The sequence below is a fragment of the Microcaecilia unicolor genome, chromosome 8 (assembly GCF_901765095.1).
Source record: "Microcaecilia unicolor chromosome 8, aMicUni1.1, whole genome shotgun sequence".
NCBI lineage: Eukaryota > Metazoa > Chordata > Amphibia > Gymnophiona > Siphonopidae > Microcaecilia > Microcaecilia unicolor.
The window spans coordinates 37,084,062-37,104,934 of record NC_044038.1 but is presented as its reverse complement, the minus strand read 5'-3'; the positions used below and the strand labels follow the sequence as shown (position 1 = coordinate 37,104,934).

The 20,873-nt window shown below is 46.2% G+C and overlaps 1 protein-coding gene across 1 annotated transcript in view; it reads right to left on the bottom strand.

Moving 5' to 3' along the window:
- ZC3H7A (zinc finger CCCH-type containing 7A) overlaps positions 1 to 20,873 on the bottom strand; it is a 125,422-nt gene that overhangs the window by 77,135 nt on the left and 27,414 nt on the right. Inside the window, 3 exon segments of the mRNA XM_030210976.1 lie at positions 3,301 to 3,502; positions 7,749 to 8,032; positions 17,415 to 17,448. Of these exon segments, the coding sequence (XP_030066836.1) occupies positions 3,301 to 3,502; positions 7,749 to 8,032; positions 17,415 to 17,448 (520 nt within the window).

Genomic DNA, 20,873 nt, shown 5'->3' with positions numbered 1-20,873 from the left:
CCTTTACACCCCCTTGATGAAAATACCTGGTGGAAGCCCCTTCTGCAGCAATAACAGTCATGAATTAATTCGGATACTTGTCTACAAAATTTGCATAGTGGGATGGTGAAGTTTTTCCCTATTTTTCTTGGCATATCTCAAGCTATTTCAGGCTGGCTGGGGATCCATTGTGGTCTGTGCTTTAACTGGGTCATGCAAGGACATTCACTTTCTTCTTGCTAAGCCACTTCACTGTTGCTTCTATGTGCAGGTTTATTGTCCTACTGAAAGGTGAATGTTCTCCCCAGTCCCAGGTGTGTGGCAGTCAGGAACAAGTTTTACTCCAGAATCTGCTTGTAATTTACACACTCTCTCTTTCCTTTACCTTCACAAAACTCCGTCCCCACTGCTGCAAAGCATCCCCACAACATAATGCTGCTACCATCATAAGTACATATATAGTACATAAGTAATGCCATACTGGGAAAAGACCAAGGGTCCATCGAGCCCAGCATCCTGTCCACGACAGCGGCCAATCCAGGCCAAGGGCACCTGGCAAGCTTTCCAAACGTACAAACATTCTATACATGTTATTCCTGGAATTTTGGATTTTTCCAAGTCCGTTTAGTAGCGGTTTATGGACTTGTCCTTTAGGAAACCGTCCAACCCCTTTTTAAACTCTGCTAAGCTAACCGCCTTCACCACTTTCTCCGGCAACGAATTCCAGAGTTTAATTACACGTTGGGTGAAGAAAAATTTTCTCCGATTTGTTTTACATGTTTCATAGGGATTGTGTTAGCAGGGTGAAGTACTGTGTTTTATTTACACCATATGTATTGCTTAGCATAGAGACCAAAAAGTTCCACTTCAGGTCTCTAGACCACAAAACCTCCTCCCAAATGCAAGCAGTGTCCTCTAAGTGTTTCTCTGCAAATGTTGTATGGCACATCATACGGCTTTTCTTCAGCAGTAGCTTCCTTCTTTCCACCTTCTCATATAGGCCACTTTTGTGAAGTAATTTTGAAACTGATGAACAGTCTTAGTCACAGAAGTTTCTTTTACCCATGGTTCCTGATTTTGGAGGGATTGCTTGATCAAGGCAGTGGTGTCAAACTATTTCCACTTTAGAATGATGAACCTAGCAGTACCTTGAGGGAAATTCAAAGGAGGCTAAGACGGCTGCTAAAAGGGAACACCCACTCTGAGTCAGCTTTCCTCCATGTCTGTTTTCCTTCAATATCCTAATGGTGAAGCGGAACAGATAGTTGAGAACTAATCTGCACCTATCCTCTCAAGATGGTGGTTTTGTGCAGATGTCTACTGTAAGTTTTACTGGCCTGAGTTATGGTCAGAACACAGATGCCCAGAGCTGCTGAGCTTGTCACTGTGACTGCCTTAGAGGAGACTGTAATGTCTCTGAGCCCAGATGATCAGAGTTCTCCTGCTATGCTTGGGGAAGTGGATAAAATACCAATCAACTGAGCAGGGCTGCTGTTGGAAGCTGGCAGGTTGATCAGCATTTGAGTGTGGACATCTGGTCACCAGTTTTAGAGGATTCCCTTGGAGAAGGGTCTTGACATTTAGTCGGTATCTGATTAGGTTGGAGGCCCAGTACCTAGAAGCATGGAAGGAAGGAAAGGGCAGCAGCGCCCAGGAGTGGAAATCCTGGCAAAAAAAACAGCTATTATAATGTCAGAAGCTTTGAATCGAATAAAGAGAAAGGTCTTTAGCTGCTCACACTGACACTGTTTTGGAAAATGTGGGGGCTTTGAAAACCCAAATTTGCTCCCTAGAACAGAAGCAGATTGTTTTAAAGGCTCAAGCAGAAACTCTGGACCAGCACATAGACTCTTAAATTATGTATGCAGAACTGGTTAAAGATCAGTGTGAATTGAAGACCTTAAAAATGTTAGTAAAAGGCTCAGCTTGCGATTTAACTGTCCTATTAGGTGTTACATCTCCAGACACTTTACAAAGATATTACACTGATATTTTTAAAAGTTTCCCCAGAAACTGATCCACCAGTCAATACGTTTTTTTTTTCCAAACATCCAGACGTTCCTGGAAAGAAGGACCAGTTAGTTGCAGATGACTCTCAGGATGGTCTGGACTCATCTAAATTACTAGAGGAATTTGATATAACTACATGTGGAACACTACTGGTGTCAAACACTTTTGAATATGACAAGATATGGATGCTTAAGACGTTCTTCAAAATATAGAACTCAAATTTTCAGGCGCTACTATTTCTGTTTGTCCTGATATAACTAGTCATGAGTGGAGTTAAACGGGTAGATGTGAAGCGTCTGTTTACGCTTTCCAAAAATACTAGGACTAGGGGGCATGCGATGAAGCTACAATGTAGTAAATTTAAAACGAATCGGAGAAAATTTTTCTTCACTCAACGTGTAATTAAACTCTGGAATTCGTTGCCAAAGAATGTGGCAAAGGCGGTTAGCTTAGCGGAGTTTACAAAAAAGGTTTGGACAGCTTCCTAAAGGAAAAGTCCATAGACCATTATTAAATGGACTTGGGGAAAATCCACTATTTCTGGGATAAGCAGTATAGAATGTTTTATATTTTTTTGGGATCTTGCCAGGTATTTGTGACCTGGATTGGCCACTGTTGGAAATAGGATGCTGGGCTTGCAAAGTAACCTATGGAACTTTGTACGTCTAAGTGCTTTGAAAATGAGCCCCCAGGTATATTTGTTACAAACCAGAGCAGCTCTAAATAATCATAGAGAATTATAATAGTACTATTGCTCTGTTATTGTTAGCTGGGTGTAGTTAGGTACTTCTGGAATCTGTTGGAAGGCTAATAAAACTTTATTTCTAACCTGCTGATTCAAGTTCACTTTTTACAACAGAAACAGTTTCAAGGGTTTTCAAATCAGCTCAACTACTGTGACTGGACACATGAGCTCTATTTAACTTATCATGGGCCTTGTCAAAGCAATAGTTTGGAAAAGTAGCTAACTTGGGTTTGCATTGGCAAAAGGTGTGAAGATTTTTGGTTTTTTATTCTTAATTACTTTATAAATATTTCTATAACTGTTCTCTCACACTAAAGTACAAAGTAAGTTTTGTGGACCGCATTTTGAATTGCATTTTTAAGACAGAAGAATGTGAAAAATGTATAAACGTGTGAAGTCTTTTACAAGACATTATAACTGCCCACTAAGCATGATCAATGTTACAAAGGGAGCCTTTTCTAACATCTTAAAAACATCAACTTGACTAAAATAGAAATGAGAGCAAAATTCTTATTTACGCTATTTACTAATGAAATACAATAAAGGTAGAATAAGTCCATTCTTACCTCTTTTTGTGTCAGTGATTGAAAGAGAACTTAAAGAACAAAAATTATCTAATGAAGATACCAAAGGCTTTGAATACATTTCTGATAGCGAGACCAAAGAGACATAGCCTGCAGGGCCAGATAAGTTTCCCAGCAAAGGACTAGAGAAGTTGATGCTTGATGAGTCAGTTGTAGGGATTGATTCCCTGGTTGGTTTGCTTGACTGGAAAAGAATTCAATAACAAGATTATCAAACATTGACACATCTTAATAAATTCGAACAGTCCAGTTACAGTTCCCATCCTCGCACATACTGAAACTTAGGGCCTCTTTTACAAAGCTGCGATAAAAAGTGGCCTGCAGTAGTGTGGGAGCCTGAAATTGCTGCGTGCCGAGAAAACTGTTACCGCAGCTGGAATTTACAATATTTTAAATGGAAGTCGTAAATGGCTGTGCGTTAAGAATATTGGCGTGGGGGAATTACTGCCTGGGCCCTTACCGCCACCTACTTAAAAGGTGGTAAGGGCTCACACATTAACCTGGCGGTAATCAAACAGAGTGCAGTGATGGCCAATTACTGCCAGGCACGCCTACACCACACCCCACATGGCAGACACAAAACTACCAATGGGCACATGGGTTTACCATGTGGTAGTGCTGTTTTCCCGTACAACTGCCCTACCATAGTTTAGTAAAAGAGCCACTTAGCTACAGTGGTGGAAATAAGTATTTGATCCCTTGCTGATTTTGTAAGTTTGCCCACTGACAAAGACATGAGCAGCCCATAATTGAAGGGTAGGTTATTGGTAACAGTGAGAGATAGCACATCACAAATTAAATCCGGAAAATCACATTGTGGAAAGTATATGAATTTATTTGCATTCTGCAGAGGGAAATAAGTATTTGATCCCCCACCAACCAGTAAGAGATCTGGCCCCTACAGACCAGGTAGATGCTCCAAATCAACTCGTTACCTGCATGACAGACAGCTGTCGGCAATGGTCACCTGTATGAAAGACACCTGTCCACAGACTCAGTGAATCAGTCAGACTCTAACCTCTACAAAATGGCCAAGAGCAAGGAGCTGTCTAAGGATGTCAGGGACAAGATCATACACCTGCAAAAGGCTGGAATGGGCTACAAAACCATCAGTAAGACGCTGGGCGAGAAGGAGACAACTGTTGGTGCCATAGTAAGAAAATGGAAGAAGTACAAAATGACTGTCAATCGACAAAGATCTGGGGCTCCACGCAAAATCTCACCTCGTGGGGTATCCTTGATCATGAGGAAGGTTAGAAATCAGCCTACAACTACAAGGGGGGAACTTGTCAATGATCTCAAGGCAGCTGGGACCACTGTCACCACGAAAACCATTGGTAACACATTACGACATAACGGATTGCAATCCTGCAGTGCCCGCAAGGTCCCCCTGCTCCGGAAGGCACATGTGACGGCCCGTCTGAAATTTGCCAGTGAACACCTGGATGATGCCGAGAGTGATTGGGAGAAGGTGCTGTGGTCAGATGAGACAAAAATTGAGCTCTTTGGCATGAACTCAACTCGCCGTGTTTGGAGGAAGAGAAATGCTGCCTATGACCCAAAGAACACCGTCCCCACTGTCAAGCATGGAGGTGGAAATGTTATGTTTTGGGGGTGTTTCTCTGCTAAGGGCACAGGACTACTTCACCGCATCAATGGGAGAATGGATGGGGCCATGTACCGTACAATTCTGAGTGACAACCTCCTTCCCTCCGCCAGGGCCTTAAAAATGGGTCGTGGCTGGGTCTTCCAGCACGACAATGACCCAAAACATACAGCCAAGGCAACAAAGGAGTGGCTCAGGAAGAAGCACATTAGGGTCATGGAGTGGCCTAGCCAGTCACCAGACCTTAATCCCATTGAAAACTTATGGAGGGAGCTGAAGCTGCGAGTTGCCAAGCGACAGCCCAGAACTCTTAATGATTTAGAGATGATCTGCAAAGAGGAGTGGACCAAAATTCCTCCTGACATGTGTGCAAACCTCATCATCAACTACAGAAGACGTCTGACCGCTGTGCTTGCCAACAAGGGTTTTGCCACCAAGTATTAGGTCTTGTTTGCCAGAGGGATTAAATACTTATTTCCCTCTGCAGAATGCAAATAAATTCATATACTTTCCACAATGTGATTTTCCGGATTTAATTTGTGATGTGCTATCTCTCACTGTTACCAATAACCTACCCTTCAATTATGGGCTGCTCATGTCTTTGTCAGTGGGCAAACTTACAAAATCAGCAAGGGATCAAATACTTATTTCCACCACTGTAGGCTTAAAGGACATAAAAGGGCCAAGGAAATCTTCCTTTGAAATATCCTTCTTTTTTGTCCTTCAGATTCTTTCTGCGTTAAACTGCTCCTGTTTTCAACATGCCTGCTACACTTCTTAGCAACTTTCCTTTTCCAAGTTACAGGATACCACTTTCTCTGAGCATTGCTACAGCTTGTAGGCAGAATAAAAGAAAAGCTGAAATAACAAAAGCATATAGTTTATCCAGCTATGAAAAGCTAATTGAGGCCAGAACTTTTCTGGAAGGACAAAACTTAAGGTGCAATCTGAGAGTGGAACTTTAATACAAACATAAAAACACAAACACAATATCTGTCTTACAGATTATAATAATAACCTGTTCATAATGGTAAATGAATCAGTAGAGCACTTAAGGAGAGATATAGCAGGCTAGTCAGTAGCAGACAAGCTCCATATTTATCTAGGCCATTCATCCTATCTAGTCCATTTCATCAGTATATTCTTAACCTTTACCTTTCAAATCCAGAGGTTATTTATTTATTGCATTTGTACCCCACATTTTCCTTCCTAGTGGTAGCTTCAATGTGGCTTACAGTTATTAAAAAGAATAGCAGATTGCATCATCAAAAAACAAGTCTCACCCTTCACACCCAACAGGTCCTCAAGCTCTCTAAATTTTACAAACCTTAACAATTGTGAGAATGAACATCTATGACACTTGATGGTGCTGGTTCTCTCTCAGTTTGGGTCCCTTTTACAAAGGTATCACTGCTTTGCCGTGTGCCAATCCGAGACTACCGCCAGACTACCACAGAGTCCAGTGGTAGTATCTGCCCCCAATGCGCGCCATTTCTGGCACTGAAAAAATACTTTTATTTTTTTTAGAGTCTGGAGCTTACTCAGCGGTAATCAGGCAGCCCAGCATGCTGCCTGGTTACCGCCGGGTTAATACGGAAACCCTTACTGCCTCCTAAATAGGTGGCAGTAAAGGCACCACTGGGAAATGGCCACGCGGCAAGTAGTTTATTTACTGCATGGCCATTTCCTTTTAAAAAAAGCCTTTTACTAACTGTGGTAAAGGGGGTCTCGGCGCATGGCAAATCCACGCATCAATGCTACCACAGGGCCCCTTTTATCACAGCTCTGAAAAAGGGGCCCTTTATGAGTATAATTTAATTATAAATGGTGATTTCAAATATTCGTACATGATTTATACATCTGGTACCCATTAAAAACTCAAATTATCTAGAATCATTAATAAAAAAAATTCACAGCTCTTCTCCTCCAACAAGTTCTCTACCTTTAAAACTTACCCCTTCCAGAAAAATAAATAAAACCATTCAACCTCCCTAACCTTGTGGCTGACTGTGACCCAGTATCTCAGATACAATTTATTTAATTTCAGTTCTTTTACAGTTTAATTTACACTTGTCAGTTGCCTAGGCAGTGCACTGACATTAACCATGCGTATCCAAGAACCTTACTATGAGAACAGCAAATCCTCCTCCATATTCAAACAGCATTGCGTTAAAGTGCTTGTGCTGTCAACATTCTAATTAAGAGCCACAATAGAAGGAAAATATGATTATTGTATCTTAGCTACTTCAGCCAAAGGACAGAAAAATAAAATGTCTCCCAGTAAAAGGAAGAAAAATCAGTAATTCATAGATGTGCTTATCCCAAGCGTTCTTGAATTTCAGTACTAAAGAAAAAAATAAGATCACTCAAGGTCCATAGCATTGTAATTAGAAATGAATTGGGTAGACTAGATGAGAGTTATGATAATTGTCTGCCATGATATTCCATATTTCTTTGGTGAGCATATAACCTCCTGTTATGTCCCACAATCATGCCATCTTGCAAAAATTCCTCAGTTTGGAATATTACAGTTTTCTTGTCCTCGTACCCACCCATGGACCTTGCAAACTTGAAATAAATACATAATTATGGAGACGGACCACTTTTTTTTTTTTTAAATAACAAATTTTCTTGCCTATGATCAGCATTTGCTCTGTTAAACATGAAATTAAAAAAAATAAAATAAAACAAAGATTACTAATACAGAGTCATCAGGCTCAGATACAGAATCAAGCAAATAATTTTTCTTGATTATGATCAGCATTTGCCCTGTTAAACATGAGATTTAAAAAAAATAAATAAAACAAAATAAAACAAAGCTTACTAATGCAGAGTCGTCAGGCTCAGATACAGAATCAAGCAAATCATCCAGTTCTTCTCCCAGTATATCCCCATCTCCGTAATCCAAGCAGGTTTCAGGCACCGGAAATGGGTCAGTTCCATTGAGAGACACAGCAGAAGGGAAGGAACCCTGTTCCACCAGGGAGTACAGGCCAGGAGAAAGGGATGAGACGGGAACAGGCACCGATTCACTCAGCACTTCAGAAGCGAGACTCAGTGATGACGGCGAGACAGTAGAAACAGATTCTTCACTGAGTTGTAGTAAATCTGAAAAATATTTGGTACAATGATAAAAAAAAACATTTTTAACTGCTGTTTTATAAACAAACATTGTTATTGGAACAGTTCAGCCCTTCAAGCGTCTTACATACCATATGGAAAGTACTTGTATGTAATATGGAGACTGCTTTAATTGCACCACAGAAAGGCAATATATCATCAAGCATCTAATAAACATAACTGCCAGAAAAAAAAACAGGCAAGACAAATGGTTAAATAATCTACTGCTATTCCAGTATGTCTGAAAGCAGCAATGACCTTTGACCTATTTCTCAAACTCGTAAACAAGGGGAAGAGCAAGGAAGAGTGGAGGAGTGGCCTAGTGGTTAGGGTGGTGGACTTTGGTCCTGGGGAACTGAGGAACTGAGTTCAATTCCCGGCACAGGCAGCTCCTTGTGACTCTGGGCAAGTCACTTAACTCTCCATTGCCGCATTGAGCCTGCCATGAGTGGGAAAGCACGGGGTACAAATGTAACAAAAAATAAATAAATAAATTAGGATTTAGCTCATTCCTAGGTGCAGTTGTAGCTTGAGGTGAGTTACACTCAGGTACAGTAGGTATTTTCCTGGCCCAGGAGGGATTATAATCTAGTTTTATACCTGAGGCAATGGAGGGTAGGAGACTTGCTCAAGATCACAAGAAGCCAAAGAGTGATTTGAACCATGTTTTTCCTGGTTCTCAGCCTGGTGCGCCAACCATTAGGCGACTCCTCCACTCCAATTTGTGCAGTAGGCTTTGATCCTGGTGACCTGGTACAACAGCGTAAGCCATGTTTCGGTGCACCTTAGTAAAAGGACCCCTTAGGTTTTCAGATAGCACCACAATATCATGACTGATGTTTTTCTGGTATAGTTTGGTTTTTTAGTCTCTTATCTATGTTCAGCTGCTTTTAGTGGTTTTATCTACAGTATAAGCTATTATCGCAGCTGCGGTATTTATTAGCGAGTCTTGAGTATATTAATTTTAGAGTGCAGCATCCCATTGCCATTCTCTTTTAATATTTAGTTTGCTTTTATATGGCAGGAAATTCTCCCTGAGTTATTTGCTTGGTCACAGGTATCTTACTATTGGCATTTTTGCGTTTGTTCTCCACATTCCACTCGTTCCTCTTGCCGTTGCCTGTTTTCACATCTTTTATAGTTTTAAATTAGTACCATCACAAATATTTCTTATAGTTCTTATTTTTAAAGTTTGGTTCACTACTCACTCACACAGTCACTCCTTTTTAATTACACATTGTAATTTACTGCATTCATATTTTTGACTATATAACACTTTATGTATTTACTCTTTTATTTATTTAAAAGTGGTTCATAATGTTATCAATTCCCCCTTCTTCAGTCACGCCTTCTTTTTAGTCACGTATTCACCGGGTAAAAGTAAGCTCATTATAAATGTACATTTGAATTATATTAATGTTTTTTAAATTATCAAATTCTGTTATGTACAACATTTGTCTTTTATTTGTCCATTTGTGAGGACCCCTAAGGAAGGCTTCACAGCAGAAAAACAGCCCATGTTGGGTCGTATATACCAACACATCTTGTTTGTAACATTGGAGAATAGATCTTCAAAATGTTCTTGGTCATCTTGTGACTTTGTTCTTTTGGGATCTTCCACTTTTTCTATATGCCTGGTTTCCCTTTATGGAAGTGTTGGTCTCTCCTTCCCTGGCTTTGTGACCATATATTTTAAACACTGGTCATACATTTTTTTTTAATATGTATATTCAGCACCACTATATGGATACACTTATAGTGGCATTAAATATATCAGTGGTCATTGGCAGTGGCACACATTGAGGTGAAAGTAATTCGATATACAATTTGGGTGCACGGCCAATTCGCATGCGTAATTTAATTGGTACTCATCTTGCTAAGCGCTATTCTGTAACAATGCACACGTAAAACTTTTAGCACACAACTGAAAGGGAAAGTTGCCATGGAAAGGGCATATTAGGTGGATCGGGGGTGTTCCCTAAAGATGTGAGCAGTATTATGTAATATGGGGAATCTGTGCCTAAGTTACATGGGATGATTTATACCAGCTTTCAGTTGGTATAAATCCTCATGCCAAAAGTTGGGCACAGATCTCGGTGCTAAGTGCTATTCTATAAATGGTGCCCAAATTTGAGCACCGTTTTTAGAATAGCACTTAGCACAGGTGTGGGTTTTTTTTTTGGCACCCATATAAAGAATCTGGGCCTAGCTATATAGTACCATGGAAATTAGATGGATTTTCAGTGGCATTATCCAGATAGTGCTAAGGAAAATCCATAGATAGGGTACTTGTGCAATAGATATTAAAAAAAAAAACTGCGCTCTGAAATTTATGCTCCTAAGTTATATTTCTAAATTTAGTTTCAAGTTTATTAAAATTTGCTAGACCACTCTAGCTGCTAAGGCAGAGCAGAGCAGTGTACAATCTACAATTTATCTAGAAAAGAAGGGAACTCCAATAATGAAAGAAAAGATAAGCATTCACACCAGATCAGAGAAAAAATAGGAGAGCATGCAGTGAGGAGAGTAAAATAAACCACCTCATACTGGAGAGTCCAATCAGGCTGTCTCACCAAAAGCTCGTCAAATTTTGGAGCACAAGTTTTCAGCTGAAAATTCATCTTAATTTAGAAGCTTAAAAGTTATACTTATAAATTTAGGCCTGCAATTCATTTGCCTAGATTTATGAGACTAATTGATGAGCCTAATACAGAAATTAGTGCTAAGCTCCTAACTTTTTTCCTCACCTTAAATCCACCTTGTTACTATAGCAACTAAATTTAGAAGTTTAGTGAAATTTTGCATATAAATAAACTTATGAACTCAGCCTTAGTAAATTTTCAAACAGGCCAATTCATGAGCATAACTCTGAGTAAGGAGCATAAATCTTTCGAATATTGGGCCCTAAGTGTTTAGTAGCAGCCATAATACATTTAAGTCTCTCTGAATACTGGCCCAAATGAAAGCAGTTTATGAACTGTACAAAAGCATTATGCCTTCTTCCAAAAAAAAAAAAAAATACCCGTTATTAAAAAGCCATACAAAAATAAGGACTGCCGACAATTAGCAACATATAAAAGAGAAAAAACTGCATCTTGACCATCTCCAACTGTGGTCAGTCAGGGTCACTAAGAAATACCTGGCATGTCCCAGTGTTTGGGTCCATTGCAGTGGCTTTCTGACGTCTACATGGCTAATAACTTTTCCTTTAAGAACAGCAAAGCTGGGTTTAAAAGAGGCTTTGACAACTTTTTTGACCACATTCTGAGCAACAAACTTCACAGTTTGTGCAAGATTTTTTTTTATTGCCAGTTTGTTTGTTTTCACTGTAGTACCTCAAAATGGGACCTACTTCCACCTATAATAACTATAAAAAAGGCAACGTTCAAAGGGATTCCTCATAAGCAAATGGGTGTTCACCTGCAGAGAAAGCCTCTATGACAACTGCTCCTAGCTCTTTTAGGTTAACAGTACATATGCTGCTAAAAATATACATGCTTTTCACAGTGGCGCAAAACAGGCACTCTCCATAACATCAACCTACCATGGATTTTCAAATGCAAACTCCGCATGGAATTTCCCTTTGAAAAGTGGCTTGCAAGTTCATGGCCAGAAACAGCAACAGGCCTGCAAGTTCCATGGGGGAGACTGAAAGTGAATGATACATACCTGTAGCAGGTGTTCTCCGAGGACAGCAGGCTGATTGTTCTCACGACTGGGTGACGTCCGCGGCAGCCCCCACCAACCGGAAAAGGCTTCGCGGGACGGTCGGCACGCAGGGCACGCCCACCGCGCATGCGCGGCCGTCTTCCCGCCCGTGCGCGACCGCTCCCGCCAGTTGAATGACAAGCAATAAAATATGAAACACAACTCCAAAGGGGAGGAGGGAGGGTAGGTGAGAACAATCAGCCTGCTGTCCTCGGAGAACACCTGCTACAGGTATGTATCATTCACTTTCTCCGAGGACAAGCAGGCTGCTTGTTCTCACGACTGGGGTATCCCTAGCTCTCAGGCTCACTCAAAATAAGAACCCAGGTCAATTGAACCTCGCAACGGCGAGGGTACAACAGAAAATTGACCTACGAAGAACAACTAACAGAGTGCAGCCTGACCAGAATAAATTCGGGTCCTGGAGGGTGGAGTTGGATTTACACCCCAAACAGATTCTGCAGCACCGACTGCCCGAACCGACTGTCGCGTCGGGTATCCTGCTGGAGGCAGTAATGTGATGTGAATGTGTGGACAGATGACCACGTCGCAGCCTTGCAAATCTCTTCAATAGTGGCTGACTTCAAGTGGGCCACCGACGCTGCCATGGCTCTGACACTATGAGCCGTGACATGACCCTCAAGAGTCAGCCCAGCCTGGGCGTAAGTGAAGGAAATGCAATCTGCTAGCCAATTGGAGATGGTGCGTTTCCCGACAGCGACACCTAGCCTGTTAGGGTCGAAAGAAATAAACAATTGGGCGGACTGTCTGTGGGGCTGTGTCCGCTCCAAGTAGAAGGCCAATGCTCTCTTGCAGTCCAATGTGTGCAACTGACGTTCAGCAGGGCGGGTATGCGGCCTGGGGAAGAATGTTGGCAAGACAATTGACTGGTTAAGATGGAACTCCGACACCACCTTCGGCAGGAACGTTGGGTGGGTGCGGAGCACTACTCTGTTGTGATGAAATTTGGTATATGGAGCGTGAGCTACCAGGGCTTGAAGCTCACTGACCCTACGAGCTGAAGTGACTGCCACCAAGAAAATGACCTTCCAGGTCAAGTACTTCAGATGGCAGGTATTCAGTGGCTCAAAAGGAGGTCTCATCAGCTGGGTGAGGACGACGTTGAGATCCCATGACACTGTAGGAGGCTTGATAGGGGGCTTGGACAAAAGCAAGCCTCTCATGAATCGAACGATTAAAGGCTCTCCAGAGATGGCTTTACCTTCCACACGATAATGGTAAGCACTAATCGCACTAAGGTGATTCCTTACTGAGTTGGTCTTGAGGCCAGACTCTGATAAGTGCAGAAGGTATTCAAGCAGGTTCTGTGCAGGGCAAGAACGAGGTTCTAGGGCCTTGCTCTCACACCACACGACAAACCTCCTCCACTTGAAAAAGTAACTCTTTTTAGTGGAATCCTTCCTAGAGGCAAGCAAGACCCGGGAGACACCCTCAGACAGACCCAACGCAGCGAAGTCTACGCCCTCAACATCCAGGCCGTGAGAGCCAGGGATTGAAGGTTGGGGTGCAGCAACGCTCCGTCGTTCTGCGAGATGAGAGTCAGAAAACACTCCAATCTCCACGGTTCTTCGGAGGACAACTCCAGAAGAAGAGGGAACCAGATCTGACGGGGCCAAAAGGGCGCCACCAGAATCATGGTGCCGCGGTCTTGCTTGAGCTTCAGTAAGGTCTTCCCCACCAAGGTATGGGAGGATAAGCATACAGGAGGCCGGTCCCCCAATGGAGGAGAAAGGCATCCGACGCTAGCCTGCCGTGTGCCTGAAGTCTGGAACAGAACAGAGGCAGCTTGTGGTTGGTCTGAGAGGCGAAAAGGTCCACCGAGGGGGTGCCCCACTCTCGGAAGATCTTGCGTACCACTCTGGAATGGAGCGACCACTCGTGCGGTTGCATGACTCTGCTCAGTCTGTCGGCCAGACTGTTGTTTACGCCTGCCAGGTACGTGGCTTGGAGGAGCATGCCGAACCGGCACGCCCAACGCCACATCCCGACGGCTTCCTGACACAGGGGGCGAGATCCGGTGCCCCCCTGCTTGTTGACGTAATACATTGCAACCTGATTGTCTGTCCGAATTTGGATAATTTGGCAGGACAGCCGATCTCTGAAAGCCTTCAGTGCGTTCCAGATCGCTCGGAGCTCCAGGAGGTTGATCTGCAGATCCTTTTCCTGGAGGGACCACAGACCCTGGGTGTGAAGCCCATCGACATGAGCTCCCCACCCCAGGCGAGATGCATCCGTCGTCAGCACTTTCGTGGGCTGTGGAATTTGGAATGGGCGTCCCAGGGTCAAATTGGTCCGGATGGTCCACCAGAGCAGTGAAGTGCGGCAACTGGTGGAGAGGCGGATGACATCTTCTAGATTCCCGGTGGCTTGGAACCACTGGGAAGCTAGGGTCCATTGAGCAGATCTCATGTGAAGACGAGCCATGGGAGTCACATGAACTGTGGAGGCCATATGACCCAGAAGTCTCAACATCTGCCGAGCTGTGACCTGCTGAGACGCTCTGGTCTGCGAAGCCAGGGACAGGAGGTTGTTGGCCCTCGCTTCGGGAAGGAAGGCCTGAGCCGTCTGAGTATTCAGCAGAGCTCCTATGAATTCCAGAGACTGCGTTGGCTGGAGATGGGACTTTGGGTAATTTATCACAAACCCCAGCAGCTCCAGGAGTCGAGTAGTGCACTGCATAGACCGGAGGGCTCCCGCCTCCGAGGTGTTCTTGACCAGCCAATCGTCGAGATATGGGAACACGTGCACTCCCAGCTTGCGTAGGTAGGCCGCCACCACCACGAGGCACTTGGTAAACACTCGAGGGGCAGAGGCGAGCCCAAAGGGCAGCACACAATACTGAAAGTGCCGTGCGCCCAGGCGGAATCTGAGATACTGTCTGTGAGCTGGCAGTATCGGTATGTGAGTATATGCGTCCTTTAAATCCAGGGAACATAGCCAATCGTTTTTCTGAATCATTGGCAGAAGGGTGCCCAAGGAAAGCATCCTGAACTTTTCTTTGACCAGGAATTTGTTCAGGCCTCTCAGGTCTAGGATGGGACGCATCCCCCCTGTTTTCTTTTCCACAAGGAAGTACCTGGAATAGAATCCCTGCCCTTCCTGCCCGGGTGGTACGGGCTCGACCGCATTGGCGCTGAGAAGGGCGGAGAGTTCCTCTGCAAGTACCTGCTTGTGATGGGAGCTGAAGGATTGAGCTCCCGGAGGACAATTTGGTGGCAGGGAGGCCAAATTCAGGGCGTATCCGCACCGCACTATTTGGAGAACCCACTGGTCGGAGGTTATGAGAGGCCACCTTTGGTGAAAAAAACTTAACCTCCCCCCGACCGGCAGATCGTCCGGTACGGACACTTTGAGGGCGGCTATGTTCCCATGGATCCAGTCAAAAGCCCGTCCCCGGCTTTTGCTGTGGAGGCGCAGGGGGCTGCTTAGGCGCACGCTGTTGACGGGAACGAGCGCGCTGGGGCTGTCCCTGTGCCTGACGAGGCCTTCGGGCCGGCTGGTTGTACCTACGCTTTGCAAAAGAATAGGGTGCAGCCTGCCGGGCCCGGGAAAAACGTCCACCTGCTGAGGTGGATGCTGAAGGCGCCCGGTGGGAGAGCTTGTCGAGAGCGGTTTCCCGCTGATGCAGTTGGTCCACCAGCTGCTCGACCTTCTCACCAAAAATGTTATCCCCCCGGCAAGGGACGTCGGCCAGTCTCTGCTGGGTGCGGTTGTCCAGGTCAGAGGCACGCAGCCATGAGAGCCTGCGCATCACTATACCTTGGGCCGCAGCACGAGATGCCACGTCACAGGTGTCATAGATACCCCTGGACAGGAACTTTCTGCACGCCTTCAGCTGCCTGACCACCTCCTGATAAGGCCTGGACTGCTCCGGCGGGAGCTTATCGACCAGGTCCGCCAGTTGTTGCACATTAGTCCGCATGTGGATGCTCATATAGAGCAGGTATGACTGGATGCGGGTCACGAGCATGGAGGATTGGTAGGCCTTCCTCCCAAACGAGTCCAGAGTGCGAGACTCCCGCCCCGGGGGCGCCGAGGCGGTATCCCTCGAACTCCGTGCCCTCTTGAGAGCAGAATCCACGACCGCCGAGTCATGGGCAGTTGGGGCCGCATTAACTCTGGGTCAGAGTGGATCCTGTACTGGGACTCTGCTTTCTTGGGAATGGTGGGGTTAGTTAACGGTCGCACCCAGTTCCGAAGCAGTGTCTCCTTGAGGACATTGTGCAGCGGTACCGTGGAGGACTCTCTAGGTGGTGATGGATAGTCGAGGACCTTGAGCATCTCGGCCCTCGGCTCTTCCACAGAGACCACGGGAAAGGGAATGCTAATAGACATATCCCGCACAAAGGAGGCAAAGGAGAGACTCTCAGGAGGTGAGAGCTTCCTCTCCGGTGAAGGCGTGGGGTCCGAGGGAAGGCCCGTAGACTCCTCTGAGGAGAAATATCTAGGGTCCTCCTCTTCCCCCCACGAGGCCTCATCCTCGGTATCGGACATAAGCTCGTGTAGCTGAGTCCTGAACCGGGCCCGGCTCGACGTCGAGGCACCGAGGTCTCGGTGTCGTCGAGCGGTGGACTCCCGCGCCGGCGGGGACGGAGCTCCCTCCATCGACGTCGACGCCACCTGCGTGGCGGTCGAGACCGGCGCCGCAAGCGGCGGCGGTGTCGACGGCCCCGGCGCCGGGCTAGAGCTCGCCGGCGCCACAGACATCGGCGCCGAGGGCGCAAGCACCCCCGGCGCCGGCACAGCCTGGCGCATCAGCCCTTCCAGGATCCCCGGAAGGATGGCTCTGAGGCACTCGTCTAGGCCCGCTGCCGGGAAAGGCAGTGGGGCCGGTAAGGGTGTCGGTGCCAGAAGCTGATGGGGGCCAGGAGACGGCACCGAGGTGCCGGAACCCTGACGCGTCGGTACCTCCACAACCGACGGGGACCTCTCCTCTCGACGATGACGCTTCGGCGTCGCCTCCTCTCCGATGTCCGGATGCACCGAGGGCGACCGGTGACGACGCTTCTTGATATTGTGCTCCGGCCCGAGGCACTGGAGGCACCAAGCGTGGGTGTCGGTCTGCGAGATCGGCCGGCCGCAGCGACCACACTTTTTAAATCCACTCGGGACCTTCGAGGACATCGACGGAAAAATCGCGTCGGCGAAGTCAAAGTCGTCAATGGTGGCTGAAATCACACCTCGAAAAAAGAAAACGACCGTGCGGCCACTAGGCCGCAACGCGGCGTCCCCGCTGGAAACGAGGGAAAAAAGGGAGGCGTGCTCCACACGCTCAGGTTTTTTTTTTTTTTTTTTTTTTTTTAAAAGAAACCGGCGGTAACAAAAAACTAAGAGAAAAAAGCAACGATCCGCGTAAACGCGATCGAAAATCCGGCGGCTGAAAACAGAGAGAGCGGCAAAGCACAACTCTCTCCAGACGCGGAAAAAAAGGAACTGGCGGGAGCGGTCGCGCACGGGCGGGAAGACGGCCGCGCATGCGCGGTGGGCGTGCCCTGCGTGCCGACCGTCCCGCGAAGCCTTTTCCGGTTGGTGGGGGCTGCCGCGGACGTCACCCAGTCGTGAGAACAAGCAGCCTGCTTGTCCTCGGAGAAAATAGATTACAAAATAAACCACTAAAGAACAGCAGTTTTCAAGTACTCACTTGGCTCAATGTCTTCTGCTGAAGAAACTGCACACTACAAAAGTAAAAAGTACATTTTAGTCATTGTCAGCATGAGCTAATGACACCATCAATTTCACTTCAGGTGCTTTTTCTATATCCTTAGTCTACTTCCCGTCCATGAGTGCCACCAATGGATCAGGATTTCAGGATGTCACTAATGAACCTGCATGTGAGAGATCTGCATAGAATGGCGGTAGTATGCTTGCAAATCTCCTTCAAGCACATTCATTTGGGATATTCTGAAAACCTGAACAATTAGTGGCTCTCAAGGACTGAGAGTGAAGACTAAGATTCTAGATCATGGTGGGCAACTTGCAACCCACCCACAAGACCATGGCAAGTATACACATTTGAAAATGAAGCAAATATCATTAGCCAGAGCTTTTCCAATTTTAAATATTGTATTTTGCAAATATTTTCAGAATAGACACTCTAATAGTTTGTTTCTGTTGTTTTTAGTTCAATGTTTACTTATTTATCACAAGTGGACTATGGAGATCTGCGTATTTCTAGTTCTGTAATGTTGTGGCCCAACAGGGATAATACAGACATTTATGTGGCCCTCTGTGTATAAAATACAAGGAACTTCTACTCCACAACATACCTGAAGGCTTAGTGCAGATTACAATAGATCATAAGAGATTAATAATCTCTGAAAACACATAAGGAACTATTACATAAGAATACACAAATCAAGTCCTCAAATATATTCTAAATAAATAGGTTATTAACAATTCATGAAATTTTAAGTAGATGGGTTCACATCTAATCTCTTCAGGGAGAGAATTCCAATGTTTAATAACTAGGTAATGAAATGATGCATCAAAAAATCACCTATAGTGAACCTGTTTCACAGAAGGAAAAAGCAAGGAAATTTTACTCCTTGTTCATGAGAATTTAAGTAGAGACAACTGTGGAAAGTAACTGAGAGCGTGGTCACTATCTTCTAGTACGGGGTTGCCAGAGGAATGCCTGACACCAGATTCTTTTGAATGAACCACCAGTGCATGATTGTGTGAAGACGGGCCGAACATGGCACCCGAACCTCGTAATCCTCCGAGAGCGGAGACCAATGGCCCAGAAGGTGCACTGGAGGGGGTGCATGTGAGCTGTGGCCCACTTTACCACGTCCAAGGTGGCGGCCATGGAACCTAGAACTTGTACATAGTCCCAAGCCCGCGGGTTCAGAGTTTGAAACAGCGCTCGAAACTGAGCCTGTAACCGCTGTGCTGGAGCTGAAGGAAGAGAAACTATAGCTGTTCGGGTATCGAAGCACACCCCCAAGAATTCCAGCATTTGGGAAGGCGTTAGGCTGCACTTCGGGAAGTTGATCACCCAACCAAGCGACTGAAGCAACCCGACCACTTTGTCAGTTGCCCGCCGACTCTCCTCAAAAGAAGATGCCTGCACAAGCCAGTCGTCTAGATAGGGATGGACCTGAATCCTTTCCTTCCTGAGATAGGCCGCCACTACTACCAGGACCTTGGAAAAGGTCCGAGGCACTGTGGCTAGGCCGAAGGGCACCACTTTGAATTGAAAATGACGACCGAGCACTGCAAAGCGAAGAAAGCGCCTATGGGGAGGCCAGATTGGAATATGTTAATAGGCCTCTTTGAGATCAAGATAGGTCAAAAACTCCCCTGGCTGTACCGCTGATATCACCGATCGGAGGGTTTCCATGCGGAAAAGCCGAACCCGTAAGGACCAGTTGACGCACTTGAGATCTAAGACGGGTTGCCAAGAACCGCCCTTTTTTGGCACCACAAAATAAATGGAATATCGACCGCACCCCCTTTCTGCTGGGGGTATGGGCTGGACGGCACCCAGCTGTTGTAAGTTGAGGAGGGTGTATCGAACAGCCCGCACCTTGGAGGGACATTTGCAAGGAGATTCCAGAAAAGAGTCTACTATCAGACGAGCCAATTCTAACTTGTAGCCGGTCTCTAATAACCTCCAAGACCCATTCGTCAGATGTTACCCTGGTCCACTCCATCAGAAATAGGGACAGTCTGCCCCCAATAACCGGCTGGATATGGACCAGGGCCCCATCATTGGGCAGACCTGGCTGCGGGCTGGTTTCTGTTACCGGAAAGGAAGGCCCGCCTGTCACCTCGAAAGGGCTGAGGCCTCTGAGAAGACCTTGCTCTCTGAAAAGAGGCCCCACGACCTGGACGGTAACGCCGTGTATCCTTAAACTTAGGTCTAGGTCCCACCGGTCGTACAAACTTGGACCTGCCCTCCGGAAGGCGCTGGCCCTTAGAGTCACCAAGGTCCTTCACAATCTGATCTAAGTATGTCCCAAACAAAAGCTTTCCCCTAAAAGGAAGCCTTGCTAAACGTGACTTAGAGGCCACGTCTGCAGCACAATGCTGCAACCACAGCCAGAGACACGTGATGACCGCTAGGGAAACCTCCTTCGCCGAAGACCTCAAAAGATCATAAAGAAGATCCGCATGGACAGCTATACCGGACTCCAAGGCCAGCAAAACAGCCACGAGATCTTCCGGAGATGAGGCTTTCTGCACCCACTATAAGCATGCCCGCACCGCATAGGAGCCACAAACTGAGGCCTGCAGGGAAAGGGCCGCTATTTCAAAGGACAGCTTCAAGCAAGTCTCCAACTTAAGATCCTGAGGGTTATTGAGCGCCATGCCACCCTCCACAGGGAGAGTGGTTTTCTTAGTGACCGCTGTGATTAAGGAATCCACTGTAGGGACCTTCAGCAAGTCTAAGTCAGGAGCAGGTAGCGCGTAAAGACACAACATAACTCTAAGCAACCTTAAGCCCACTGTCCGGTGTATCCCACTGTGCCGAAATAAGGATCTTCATGATCTCATGCACATGAAAAGAACGAGGTGGGCATTTGGTGCCAGACATAATAGAGGGCACAGGACCTGTTCCCCCCCCCCCCCCCCCCCCGACGATTCAGGAGGGAAATGGCCAAAACCTCAAAAGCCCTAACAATCAGGGAGGGAAGCGCTTCCCTGCGAAAAAGGCGGGCAGCCGTCGGATCATCCCCCTCCTCAGAGGGCAGGGTGACCTCATCTGCCAAATCCAAAAATTCTGAGGAAGAGCCTGGAGACAAAATCGGGCCACCTGTGTCAGATAGCTCCTCGGGATCCAAAATCTCCACCCAGGGACGTTTTGGCAGGAAAAACTTGAGAGGTTGCAGCAACTGCAGTTTGCTGAGGAAGAGATGGGGCTGCCTGAAGAGAAGCTCCTGACTTCTTCAAAAGAAAGGCATTGTGCATTAATAAAACAAAATCCGGGGAAAAAGAAACTGCAAGGGACTCCCCTGCTCCCTGTACATCGCTTCCCTCCATCGGAGCCTGTGCCACAGAAGCACGCTGCGCCTCTTATCTATCAACCGCCACGTGCGGAGCGGGTCGCACCTGAGAGGAAAAAATGGCACCCGCTAACGCGCGCTGCACTAACTGC